Here is a 13,442-nt window from a genome sequence, read left to right as displayed (position 1 = left end):
TTTTTTTCATAGTTTGGTTTAGATCATCATTCGGATTGTAATGTTCATGAGATTTTGTTGTTGCTTAGTTTTTAACATTTTCATTACATATCATGTAAAGAATAAAGGCACGTATGCAATAAGCTACAACTGCAGCAATACTTCAAAATTTTCGGTCAACCTTCTATTATTTTGAGGTAATTGGGGAATGGATAACTCAACTAGTTTGAGGTGAGTTAAAGGAGTTTTTGGTTCAGGTTCAAATCCTGATGAAAGAGAAAATATTAATTTAATGGCTAATTATTAGTAGTGAAATGTTGCTTATAGCGGAAAAATTTCTCGCGAAAACATCACGACAATGTTGTAAGTTGTAACTGTAACTTTAGTAATTCGTATTTTTTACAGCTATCCAACCACTCGTGTTTTGCACCAAACCAGATCTAACAATGCAACTAATTCACAATATTTGTCGTGATATTCTATTCGCTCGAAATAGCAGTGCTCTTACTAATATTGACCGTATGAAAAAAAAAATGTAAAATAACTGATTTTATCCATCATAGTATGTGAAAGAAGCTAAAAATATTTTGGGTAAATAGTCATTTTTGTCTCTGAATGTCTAACGAGTAGTCACAATAATCCTTCAATGTATCAAAATTTCAAAATAAACTATGATGGACTTTGTTGGTCAAAATACTCCTAAATGTTAAAATAGTCCATCAATCCTGACAGTAATTCTTTTCTTATGACGACCGATATGTCTTTAAGCAAGTATGTATAGACTGATATGACAGGATGCAAGTATATTGGGGACTGGTATGACAATATTAACATAGTATTTTAAAGTCAGAACTATTTTGACTAACGAAGTGCACAATTAAATACTATTTTAAAATTTTGATACATTAAGAAAATATTATATTTACTCATTACATATTCAGAGAAAAAATGACTATTTACCTAAGAGTTAGGATCCATTGACACCTCGTTGACACCAAATCACAACCGTTTATTTTATTTAATCAACAGCTAATTATAGTGCCACGTTTTTTATTATTGTGTATCCTTTCTTTCAATCACACCTTATTATTGTTTTCAATGATTAAAAAACCCAAATTGAAAACATGATCATATCAAGATCCTCCTAATTGCATAATAATTAAAATATTTTCAATCATATTTAAAACATTTTCTGAAATTCAATGTAATTGCTATGAAATCATGTATATTCTCAGTTGCAAAAACTCAATTTCCACACTTAAAATCCCACCGACCAAAACACAGTCATCTAAAGTACCCTAGATTACTAGCTTCCTCTCATTGCAAATGATCTTATGAACAGTATATATATTGTTTGCATTGGTTTCAATCCATATGTGGAATGGTGGAAATTTGAACATGAAGATCAATCGCATATAGTCACACTCCATCTGTGTTTTAATTTTTATGGGGATTTAAACAGTAGAATAAAGAAAGGGAGTGGAATTTTTATACGAAAAAGGTGGTCACCGAATTAAAAGTAGTTAAAACAAATATCTTGATCAAACAATTCATAAAATGATTGTAGGAGAGAAGTGAATCCAAAACGTTACGTTTTCTTTGAAATATTGATACGGAAAGAGTAAAAGAAGGAGATGTTCCGGTAAGCACATTTAGTGAAGAGTGCATTTAATGAATAAACATTGACCGTATGATTATTTAATTCGACGGATCAGATTTGGTGTCAAAATAACCGTTGACACCTGGTGTCAACGGATCCTATCTCTTTACCTAAATATCTTATATCTTATAAGGTGAGTGTTTAAGGGAGAAAAAAGTGTAAGAATTAACTTTTTTGAAGAAAAAAAAATTAAGGTAAAAGATGTATTTTAATTTAAAAAAAAGACACATGTCAAGAAGTTTTTTATTATTCTAAAGTTATTTTTTTAAAATACGAAAGCTGTATTAATATTTTCCTTAAAATGAACATATAAATTCTACAAAATAATACCATTTTACAACAACTTTTCTTCTTTTAAATTCTACGAATCATTGAGACTTGAGAGTATTTACATGCCATGAAAACTAGCAGAAATGTTCCACGTCTTTTATGTTGAATACCAGATATGATATGTTCTCTTAATATAAGGTGTTGCTAATAAGTGTCTCATAAGCAATAATTAATATTTTATAAGTAATGGTTAAGGAATTTATAAATATAAGTTTTATCTTAGAAAACATTAAGTTTTTATTTTTGATCAAGTAATAATTACACCTTTTATAAAGAACTTATTTGTTTTAGTTGATTAGTCACTGCCAGAAGCACATTCTCCTAATAGATATGTATGTGGGTGTGTGTACATGTGTGCGAGCGTGCATTCACTAAATTCATATTTTGCTTATTTAAAGAAAGAAGCATCTATATCATGATAGTCGATGTGTTTTACAGTCCAGCTATCTTCAATTTGACGCAGTGAAGACAAGCAACATACAAGGTGAAAGAAAAATACAACAACTTAGGGCACTCACATTTAATCGACTCCTCTTTAAAATAAATTGTCAAAATCATTAAAATTACTCTTTATTGAAAATAAAAATTTGCTTATTTGAAAGAAGAAGAAAAAATACTGATTTGGTTTAAATAAATAAAAACTATATCATATTCTATTCTGATTTGTTAAAAAAAAAAGTTATTTTATTTAAAAACTATATCTAAAGCACTAACTAAGCAAGCACTTCTAAAATGTTCAATTCTTAACCTTGTATGGGGATCAAAACCGACATTGGATGCAGGTTTGGTTATAGATCACAAAATATTCAATTTTTCTTGTATAGTCAACACTATGCCATCAATTGAATGCTTCATATCGAATTCTAATATCCAAATTCACAAGCAACTCATCAATAACACACATATTTATCACAGGAAATTATATTCAAGTACAAATAATTTTTCTAGTAATGCATTGGAAGGCTCACTACCACCTCAATTAGGCTTATTATCATAGCTACAATACTTGGAAATTGGATACAACCCATTCTCGGAACAATACCAACTCAATTAACAATGTTGTCTAATCTCAAATACTTAGACATCTCATCAACCTAACATTTCTGGTCAAGTGATTCCTGAACTAGGAAACTTAACCATGCTTGAAAATTTACTTATCTTCAGGAATCGCTTACACGGTGAAATACCATCAAGCATAGGCAAGTTTAAATCACTATAAACTATTGATTTATCAGAAAATGAACCCACATGCTCATGGTCAACAAGCTAAAAGGTGAAATTCCACATAAAATTGATGAACTCCCAAAACTCAACATTTTCATTGTTTTCAACAACTCACTGATCATCGCTATACTACCACATAATCTCAGTTCCAACAAATTATTATAGAAACTTGATGTTCGCACAAAATCACTTAAAGTTCAATCCCTAAGAACGTTTGCAAAGGAAACAATCTTTTTACGTTCAATCTCTTCTACAAAAAATATTCACCAATAATCTTCCATATCACTTACTAACTGCACCTCTCTCGCTAGGGTTCATATCCAAAACAACAACCTTAATGGTTCAATTCCACAAACTCTTACAATGCTTCCAAATTTAACCCTCCTTGATTTGAGCAATAAAAATTTCAAAGGTGAAATTCTTCAAGAATTAGAGAACATTGAATACTTAAACATTTCAGTAAACTCGATTAGAAGCGATTTACATAGTAACATTTGGAAAGAGAGAAATCTACATATTTTCTCAGCTTCATATAAAAAATCACCATTCAAATTCCCAATTTTGTTGGATGCAAAATGATTTACAAGATCAAATTGCATGGAAATTCTATAAACGATAACATTCATTGTGATGAATATAATAAATAGAAACCATCTCACGAGAATCATACTTTGATAAATCTCAACTATTCTTTCAATCGTTGACGTTGATCTCTCACAAAATTCACTCATAATATTGTCAAGCTTCATCCAATGTTCCGCTATCATAAATGCACGTATATAACTTTATTTTTTTGGTACAATGGCATGTCTTACTCAAACTCTCTCGTCTGAATATTTTTTTTAAACAAGCCAAAATGGAATTAAATTACTACCGGTGATTCATCTCGCACAAGACATGCAAAAAGAAACACCAAAAAGAGTACAAACAAATATCATTGGTGCATAAAACACAAGCACCCAAGAAAGGAAACAGAAAAATAAACAAAAAGATTACAGCCCGACACTCATACAAGACAAAGGGTGCTGCCACCAATCATGATAGCTGAAAACAAAATGTAACATATTTGCCTTTAACCACCGGAAAGATAACATTTTCACCTTGTCTGCAAAAATTTGAGAAGCTGCAACCTTCTGCCCAAACACTGTTATTCTTTTCCTTCCAGATAATCCAAACACAAGCTAACCAGAGTATCCGAAAAAAAGTGTAAGAAGAACGCGGAAACCCCACCATCTGACCGAACTGAATATTATTTATTTATTTATGAATTAGGATTTTAAAAGTAAATTATGTAGTGACACATCATACTTAAACAACAACTATATAGATTTAAATTCAATAATAAAAAAATTAACAACTTTTATACAACTGATTGAAAAATGTAACCTTTCTTTATACAGCCCAAGCTAATATAATTTTTACATAAATACACTCAATTATGGTTTAAAAGGAAAATACTAATTCATTAACCTTAATTAATAAGTAATAAAGAGTAAAAAAATATTAAATATTTAAAGCATATATAAAATATGGAAGCCCCTAATATGGACTTTAATTTAAAAGGACCATGGGTGAACCTCTATAAAGTAAGAGAAACATTTTACCATGATGAACACTGTAAAGTGGACTTCCCACATAGCTTGAAGTTTGATTACCAGACAGAGTAATGATTTGCTGTATTAAAGCTCACAGATGTATAATTGGTAAGTGCTTATTTGGCAACAAGGTGGATTTTTCAAAATCAAGGTAAGCCACAATGATTTTGCAACAGCTGCAAAGTGTAGTTTTTGTAAAATCTCAATGACTCACCGTTATTTCTGCTAACCCACCGCAATACCAATCATAAACTTAGCGTTCGTTTACTTTGGTGTGACCTAATCATTCTTGTATCCCTATGTCTCTTAATCGTGAACTGTGAGAAGCTACAATTTTTTACTTAGAATGGACGTGTGATGGTGAAGCGAACCACCACAATTCCAGACACATATTATTCTTTCAAAAAAATAATATTTTATTAACACAAGTATGTACGCACGTGTGTGCATGCACGCATATGAATTTACTATATATTTCTAAATAAAATTTGAATTTTTATATTATTTATTAAATATGAAATATTATGTTTGATATCAATTTTTATTGTGAACTCTAATCTTAATCCTAATTGATTCTCTCGTAATATAGTTCATTTACTTTTTCCTACTAAACAAGTCTCTAATGAAAATGTCTCACTTAGAATAAGCCACCCAATAGGAACCAAAGACCGTAATACCCTGTCTAGAATATCGATCAAGGCATTATAAAATTATATAATTACAATCTACATAGGCTAGAACATAACAAAGTTCATCACAACAGATACGAAAATAACATGTCTTAGGAACTAAGAAACAAGATACAAAATTGGGAATCACATAGTAACTTAAGAGTCAAGATATTATAAATACAAGACTTGAACTAGACTAGGCTTGAGGCTAAATTGCCTTTCCATTCTCTTTGGATACCAGCTCATCTGAAATAAAACAAAAAAATACTAAGGGGTGAGATTAATCTCAGTAAGTTCCTTTCTAAATCCAAAAAAGTTTAAATCTAGACTATTTAGTCCTTACTAGCACATTGGTTTAATATGTGTTTAATAATAATATCATCTGAAACATAAATGTGTATCAAAGAATGCATTATCTAGTCGATTTTAACTTCGGATACTCTAAGAGTGAGTATTCTCAGAGGTCTCTGTCTACTCGGTGGAATCAAAACCTTTCTGGTGTATTACCCTCGCAATTTATTATTAACTTTACATGTACATCACGCATCATATGGCAATTAGTACATTTTTATCACAATAGATAACCTTTTTGATCAAGTTTATTTATGCATAATGATCAAATCCCAACATTTGCTAACATTGTATAAGTCACTGGCAACTACTCATTAGAAGCTTAATTATTCGTTTGCCATATATCTATATAGAGTTTCTATCAAGCCTGTATAATATTTAGAGTCGCTAACTATACTACTACTACCTAGAATATTTAAACATATACATTAAGTTCGGGACAACAGCCTAATGGGACTAAAAGGAGGATGAAATCACAGAATTTTTTTTTCTACATAAATGTCATGCTTTAACCTGTATAAAACCCAGTAATTTCAGTCCATGTAAGGGCATCAAATTGCAGAATTTTTCTGCATGATTACCATTCTCTAACCTGCTTGGATTTCTAGTCCAATTAAGCAATGCACACATCACAAAAAAGGGATTATTCAAGGAATTTTAATTGCTCAAGAATTCGGATTTAATTTCTAATATTCAATGAGTTGATTTCCCTTACTCACAATACATTCAACAAATTATGAGCATGTTTAAACCTTATTTCCTCACCAAACCTCATAGTTCTCCATTCCAATTCCTAGACCATCTACAACAGGCACTCCATTTTGGGTGCTTAAGTTGGTCATGCATATACACATCATCTATTTCATAATTTTCAATAATATTACTTAATAAGCACCCAGTCTTTCCATAAAAAAGTTACTAAATAGGTCTTATTAATAACTCAATGTCATTGTATTTCAACAAAGTTTCTTGATTTGTATACAATGCATTACTTATGGCCCACAAAAATAGAGAGAGAGAGAGAGAGAGAGAGAGAGAGAGAGAGAGAGAGAGAGAGAGAGAGAGAGAGAGAGAGAGAGAGAGAGAGAGAGAGAGAGAGGTGCTTACATAGCCACCCTTCTCTATAAGCACCAAACATTTTCTCTCCACAATGGGGGTGCTTATTTATTTCGGTGCTAAATAGGTGAAACACCCACCATTATAGATGCTCTTAGAACCTCACATGCAATGGGAACTTAGGACTTTGCAGCACAGATAGGAGTAGAAGAAGTTTAAGAACAAATAATTAATATATGCATATGTTATGATTAACATTATTGGAGGTCACCTGTGGTGCAGTAGAAATCCACTGAGTAGGTCGTCTCATCCCACATTGTTTATTTTTAGATATTACAGGTATTAGGAAGTGAAGATTGCCCCAGACTTTCTTCCTGACACATATTGCGCGGGGAAGTCTTGGCCTTTTGGTTTGTAATTCCATTTTAACGTTTGGATGTTATTCGCCTGTGAGCAAATTTAGTCTTATGTATTTATATTCAGAGCATTATGAATATCAATTAAGTGAACTTTCAATTGAGATAAACTATGTTATTTATTTAAATCTTGAACTATTGATACTCAAGACGAATGACCGCCAATGCGTGAAATTTTTTGTTTAATTGCAAATATGAACTTAAGACCAAGATAAAAGTAGTGGATAACTTATAGATTGATAGTTGATCAACTAATTAAAAATGTTTGGTAAATTTTGCAACTAATGTTTGGTAAATTTTGCAACTCAACTAGTTGATAAATGTTAAATGACATAAAAAGAAATTTTTAATTCAAAATAAAATTTATATCAATTACTACAAAACCAATCAATTTAAGTATTTAGAATTTAGTATAGTCAAACAGACCCTAAGACCCACTGCATGCGAAAGGCTAGAATATTTCTGAAAATAAGTAGCATAACAAAACCTAGAATATTTCTGACACAATTATTTTCAGAGTTCAAATCTTGAGCCAATTTTAATTGACACAACCAAGCTTTAGCATATATATACACAGCAAAGGATTGGATGACATTACTGGCTTTGCATATACCATATTTACAACTTAAGGTTATTATAAATAAGGAGGTAAATGGAAATCGAAATAGAATTCACATCAATGCCAACGAAGATATATACAGAATCATGCACTCATACTAGAATGTCTCTTCTGGCTTTAGGAAATTGTAATACTCGAGTTGTGTCATCTCCCCACCAGTTGCAGTGTCAAATTGACATCGATAGAAGCTGCATTAACAATTCAATAAACAATTGCATCAGATGTTTTAATTCTCGGGAAAAAAGAGCAGGCGATAGATTATGATGAATGATGATAAATTGATATGGTACAAGTTTATCATCTAAAATATGACCCCAGTTTTATATATTTGTTTTAAGATATAATCCCTCCCTCTCAAACCTATGGTCTTTTTTAAGATTTTTTTATTGTTGTCCCAAAACTTAGGATGTTTTAGAAAAAACAATATAAAACTAAGCATATTTAATGTTATACCTTTACAACAACTATAAGCATGTATTATTTTATTTTTTTGGCTTTCGCACCGGTTTCCAACCCAACAGTGGTGGGCGACAAATCCGGCTCATGCGTAGAGGCATGCGCACTAGCCAAGCGTTGTTCCCCCTGGGAATTGAACCCGGTATTCCCTGTGTACGTCCTTGGAAGGCCACTAGAGCCCAAGCAACTTGGTTACTATAAGCATGTATTTAACGTTATACATTTACAACAACTATAAGCATGTATTAAATGAATTTTATTTTTATTAAATGAATTAAGGGCAATTGGGCAAATGAGTCTATACATGTCTAAATTTATTTTTTCTTGATCAGGGATTAGAGGGAGTGATGTCTAAATTTATTTTTTCTTGATCAGGGATAGAGGGAGTGAAAGTGATGTTCTAAACCTGGTATTCTTTTATAAATTTAATTACAAAATATATGCGAACGCAATAAATACACATATGAGCAATGGTAAAATATAATCATGCAGCTAGTTGTTTGGAGCTGATATTGAAGAAGCGTTTGAACCTAAAACTCTAAAAGAAAAAAGAAGCATAATTCATTATATTCACAATGACTCTAGAAATTAATCTGATTTCTCTGTTAAGATAAGACTACCAGTGGCACAAATCTTGATGATGCTGTCAGCCTATGTCAATTTTAGAGGGTAGTGCACGGGTATGTAAGTAAATTTTTAAAAGTTCAGTTTTCAAATCATATTTCCACCATGCTAGTAGTCCTATGTGAATAATTCTAATATCTCTAAGCAACACAAGGAAAAAGAAGGAAACAACGAACTAAAAAAGGCATGGAGATGATCCATTACTGAAATACCTGCCATCCATGCCAAGTATTACAATTGTATTTTTCTGATGACCGAAGGCAACATGATATTGTAAACCTTCTTGCAAGCGAAATTGAGCCACGGACCACTCTGAGCTAAAATACTTAGGTAACACACCTACAAAACAGACAGAATTAGGACAATTGCAAGCAAAAACTTGTTCTATCAAAAACCATAATTTCCAAACCAAACAAAACCCTGGGCTGATGCAACAACAAATGTTGCTATGGTTGTTCAATAGTTGCTTAAAAAAAACATAATTTCCACACATGATAACTAATTAATGAATAACTAACAGTGGACAAATGCACAAACCTCTAATAAATGAAAGAGACGAAGCCGCCGACGGGCTAGTAGGACTAGACTCGGATGTAGTATGCGATCTGTCGTGCCCCAACAATCCCGAATCAACCTTCAGGTTGAAGACATGAACGGTTCCCTTGTCACTCGAGACAGCTAACCACTGTGCAGTGGAAGAGAAGGCGAGGCTATATATCTCGGCTCGGTCAGCACCTCTCCGTACCTGATATCATCACTCCCATTCAGTCTTCCAAAACAATTGAACTCATCATACACACAAAACAGAAGGAAACAAAAAAGCAACCAACATATATGCTGTCAATAGCACGCTATAGCGGAATAGCGTAGCGGTGCTGGGTTCGGCGCAACGCTTTTGGCCTGCAAGCTGGAGACAAACAATAGCGGTTGTTGCGGCTGCTAATTGCGGGCCCAAACCGCTATCGCAACCACTATTAGGGTTTCTGACTGAAATTCCTCAAATCCTTTTTTTAAAACCGTTGTTTTTAAGGGCATAAATGCCAATTCAAACCCTTTCAAGGGTAAAAATGTTATATTCTTCATTCTGTCGTGTTATTGCCCTTGTTTTGTTCTTCTTCCCACTTTTAGTTCAGTTTTATGTTCTTCTCTGTTTATGTTGTATTGCTCTGTACCTAAGGTTATTTAAGTATTAAGTATGATGGTTTCTTTAATTCTGTGTATCTTTTGAGTATTTATGCCTACTTTGTACACTGATTTTTTAGTCTTTGCAATAGTGGTTATCCCACTATACCGTCATAGCATTTTAGGGGGCAGGTGCGACACTATCTAGGATTAACAACACCAAAACCAACATTTCTAAACAATCAGCATCAGCACTAAATAAACCTCAACCTATATTTCTAATTCTAGCAATATTCCAAATCCTAGTAACAAAACTAACAAACAAACTCTGAAAAAATGAACTAAACTACTAAACACATGCATAAACAAAACTAAAAAAACAAATTTTTAGATATATATAGCATCAGAATATGCAAATTCAAAAAAGTCAAATCAACCTCTTGAAGCAAAGAACCATCCAAGGTATTGAAAACCCTAACAAGAGTCCCTTTGGAGCTTGCAGTAGCAAGCAAACGACCATCTTGGGTTATAGCAAAACACGCAATTCTCGAATCATGTGCCATTATGAACTTAGTTCTCTTAGAAGCATAATGTTCAACCCTAATTTGACCCTTCTGCAACCCAGGACAAGCCAAAACCATAGTTCCCGAAACATGTGAAACTTCACATAGCCCCGTAGGGTTAGCAATAGTTTCAATTTGATGAAGAACTTTAAGATCAGCAAAATTGTAAACAAAAATCTTATGCGCCAAAACAACGACGATTCTATCGCGACGAAGACGAACACCTTTCACCTCCGAACGAAACGACAACTCTCCGATACACCGTGATTGATGATCGTCCCAAATCATCACCTTATTGGCTGGATAGCGTGGGTCTGATCCGCCACCGACGAAAGCGAGGATATTGCAGCGGAAGAGCATGTGGACTAAGCCAATTCCGCCGCCGGGACCAAAATCGCGGCGGAAAATTTCGCGGAAGGGGTCACAGTTGTAGATGCGGAAGCCATGATCGGTGCCGGCGGCAAAGCAGCCGGAGTCCTGGTTGAAGGATAGGTGGAGGACGTTGGAGGTAGGATTTGGGGAAGTTGGAATTGGGGTTGAGGATGGTGATTCTTCGGAATCGAGAGGCATTAGGGTTTGAGAGGTTTGAGACATTTAGGGTTGAGAATTACAAGAATTGAAGAATTTAGGGTTTGAAAATTGAATTGAAATTAGGGTTCTCGAATTTGGGGGAAAAATAGAATAAAAGAGAGGAGAAGAAGCTATGTTTAGTATAATAAGTTTATGTTTCCAGGTGAGGTTGGTTGGTTTGGATTGGGTTGCTTTTACTTCTTCTTCAAGGGACATATATATACGTATACATTGATGTCATGTTATATTATATGTACAGTTAATTAAGAAACTACTTTAGCTATATTTTTGTCAATAAAAAGATTAAACATAATATCTTTCTAAATCTTACTATTTAACAACATCAAAATTCTGTTTTTTGTTAGGATTTAGTTGTCGGTTAAAAATGTGAAAAATTTATAACTTAAACTCAGTCTTGCATTATTATAATGAAATATCTCTATCTATCAATTGATTTAAATTCACATGGATTAAAATTTGTTGTTATTATATTGTTGATGTCATTAAAATAGATAATCATGGTTAGTTTGGTTTGTTATTATAAGTTGAAAACAACAAACATTTATATTTTTAGTTTTAATCAAAATTTCATAAAAATAACACCGTCCATAATTTTTAAACGTTATCGCAATAAAAAGAGCGGGAAAACGGACACGTGGGTTCGCTAGTAATAATAATAATTATACTTTTTTAATAATATTTTTAAGAATATGGCATTCGTTTAATAATATTACAGTTTTTTTTTTCCTCGTGAGCATAACTCAATTGGTATGGACAATGAATAAAATATGCAAGGTCTAGGGTTGAAACCCCGGCCACCATCAAAAAAATATTACAGTTTTTTTTAAATCAGAATTTAAAAAATCAAAAAATTGATTTATCTTATAGAAAAGATAAAAATATGATGGAGATATTATTGGATAAAGATATCTTTAGAAAAACTAACATTTCCATCTTATCATCGTGTTTTAATATTTCTTGTGTCCTTCTAGGTAATCTTGTAGTAAAAAAATAATCATATTTTATATTATGTTATCGACATGGATTGGATTTTCCTGCTATTTATTTAAAATAATAATGTTATAAAAAAATTAAATAATCAAAAATGACCGATTGAACTTGATACTGAGGAGAATTGAATCTTGGATTTTTATAAGAGCACACTCCAATATCTCAAGGCAACACTATGAGGCCAACCAGGGACGGACACACACATAGGCTATGTGTGGCTAAAGCCCCACATGCCTTTTCCTTTTTTTTTTAAATAATAGATATAACATAAAAAAAAAAAAAACAAGTCACTAAATGAGTAAACTATCTCTTTTAAAGTGTGTTTCATGCTTGAGTCCACAAAGTCATTTGCAGCTTTTGACATGAACAAATTATTGAGGATGGCCGAGTTTTATCCAAATGATTTTATAGATGTGCCAAAAGTGGCTTTTCGCCATCAACTAAAGAATTATATTACAAATGTTCGATCTGACCCAAAATTTGCTAAGTTGAAATGGCTTTCAGATATTTGTGCAAAACTTGTGGATACAAATAAATGCAACACATTTGCTATGGTTTATAAACTTTCGAAGTTGACTTTGCTCTTGCCGGTAGCAACTGCAAGTGTTGAACGTGTTTTTTCAGCTATGAAAGTTGTGAAGAGTAGCCTATGTAATAAAATGGGTGATCAGTGGTTAAATGACCGTCTTGTAACTTATATAGAAAGAGATGTTCTTTTAACGATTAGCAATGATGTCGTTTTAGCCCATTTTCAACAAATGGATAGGAGACGGTTTTCATTGTAATGTATTGTATCAAACAATGTTATATCTTATTTTTAATATTGTTTGCATTACTGTTTCTTTGAAAATTTAGCCCCACATATACCAAAAGTCTGGATCCGCCGCTGAGGCCAACCTAAATGGGTTAAGAAAAATCATATTTATTGTAATTACTAGTGGAAAGATGGATACCGATGTATCAGTTTATTCACTTTTTATTAGGCTTCATTGTATCTAGAAAGATATATCAACTTTGCCATATAATATGGTCAAATAGATTTGGCAAATAAGATTAAAATAAACTCATGTAATAGTATTTTTTTTGTTACATGGAGAAAACAAAAAAACAAAAAAAAAAGGCTACAGCCTTAAGAACTGCACTTCAGACGCATCAACAAGAAGTAGATCTTCTTAGCCTGGGTGGGGGTTCGCCA

The 13,442-nt window shown here is 32.5% G+C and overlaps 1 protein-coding gene and 1 pseudogene across 1 annotated transcript; one reads left to right on the top strand and one right to left on the bottom strand.

Moving 5' to 3' along the window:
• Positions 1–7,741: 7,741 nt before the first annotated feature.
• LOC146957252 (autophagy-related protein 18a-like) lies at positions 7,742–11,427 on the bottom strand. The gene is made up of 4 exons (XM_085735026.1): positions 10,541–11,427; positions 9,519–9,726; positions 9,194–9,320; positions 7,742–8,089 (listed from the first exon to the last, which is right to left on the bottom strand). The coding sequence occupies exons 1-4, from the start codon at positions 11,258–11,260 to the stop codon at positions 7,999–8,001; spliced, it is 1,146 nt and encodes a 381-aa protein (XP_085591152.1). The 5' UTR covers positions 11,261–11,427; the 3' UTR covers positions 7,742–7,998.
• Positions 11,428–12,541: 1,114 nt separating this feature from the next.
• LOC146957251 (uncharacterized) lies at positions 12,542–13,046 on the top strand (annotated as a pseudogene).
• The last annotated feature ends 396 nt before the right edge of the window (positions 13,047–13,442 follow it).

This window comes from Medicago sativa, chromosome 1 (assembly GCF_051527215.1).
Source record: "Medicago sativa cultivar Bolivia chromosome 1, Bolivia_mono, whole genome shotgun sequence".
Classification (NCBI taxonomy): domain Eukaryota; kingdom Viridiplantae; phylum Streptophyta; class Magnoliopsida; order Fabales; family Fabaceae; genus Medicago; species Medicago sativa.
This window is presented reverse-complemented; position numbering and strand designations above follow the sequence as displayed.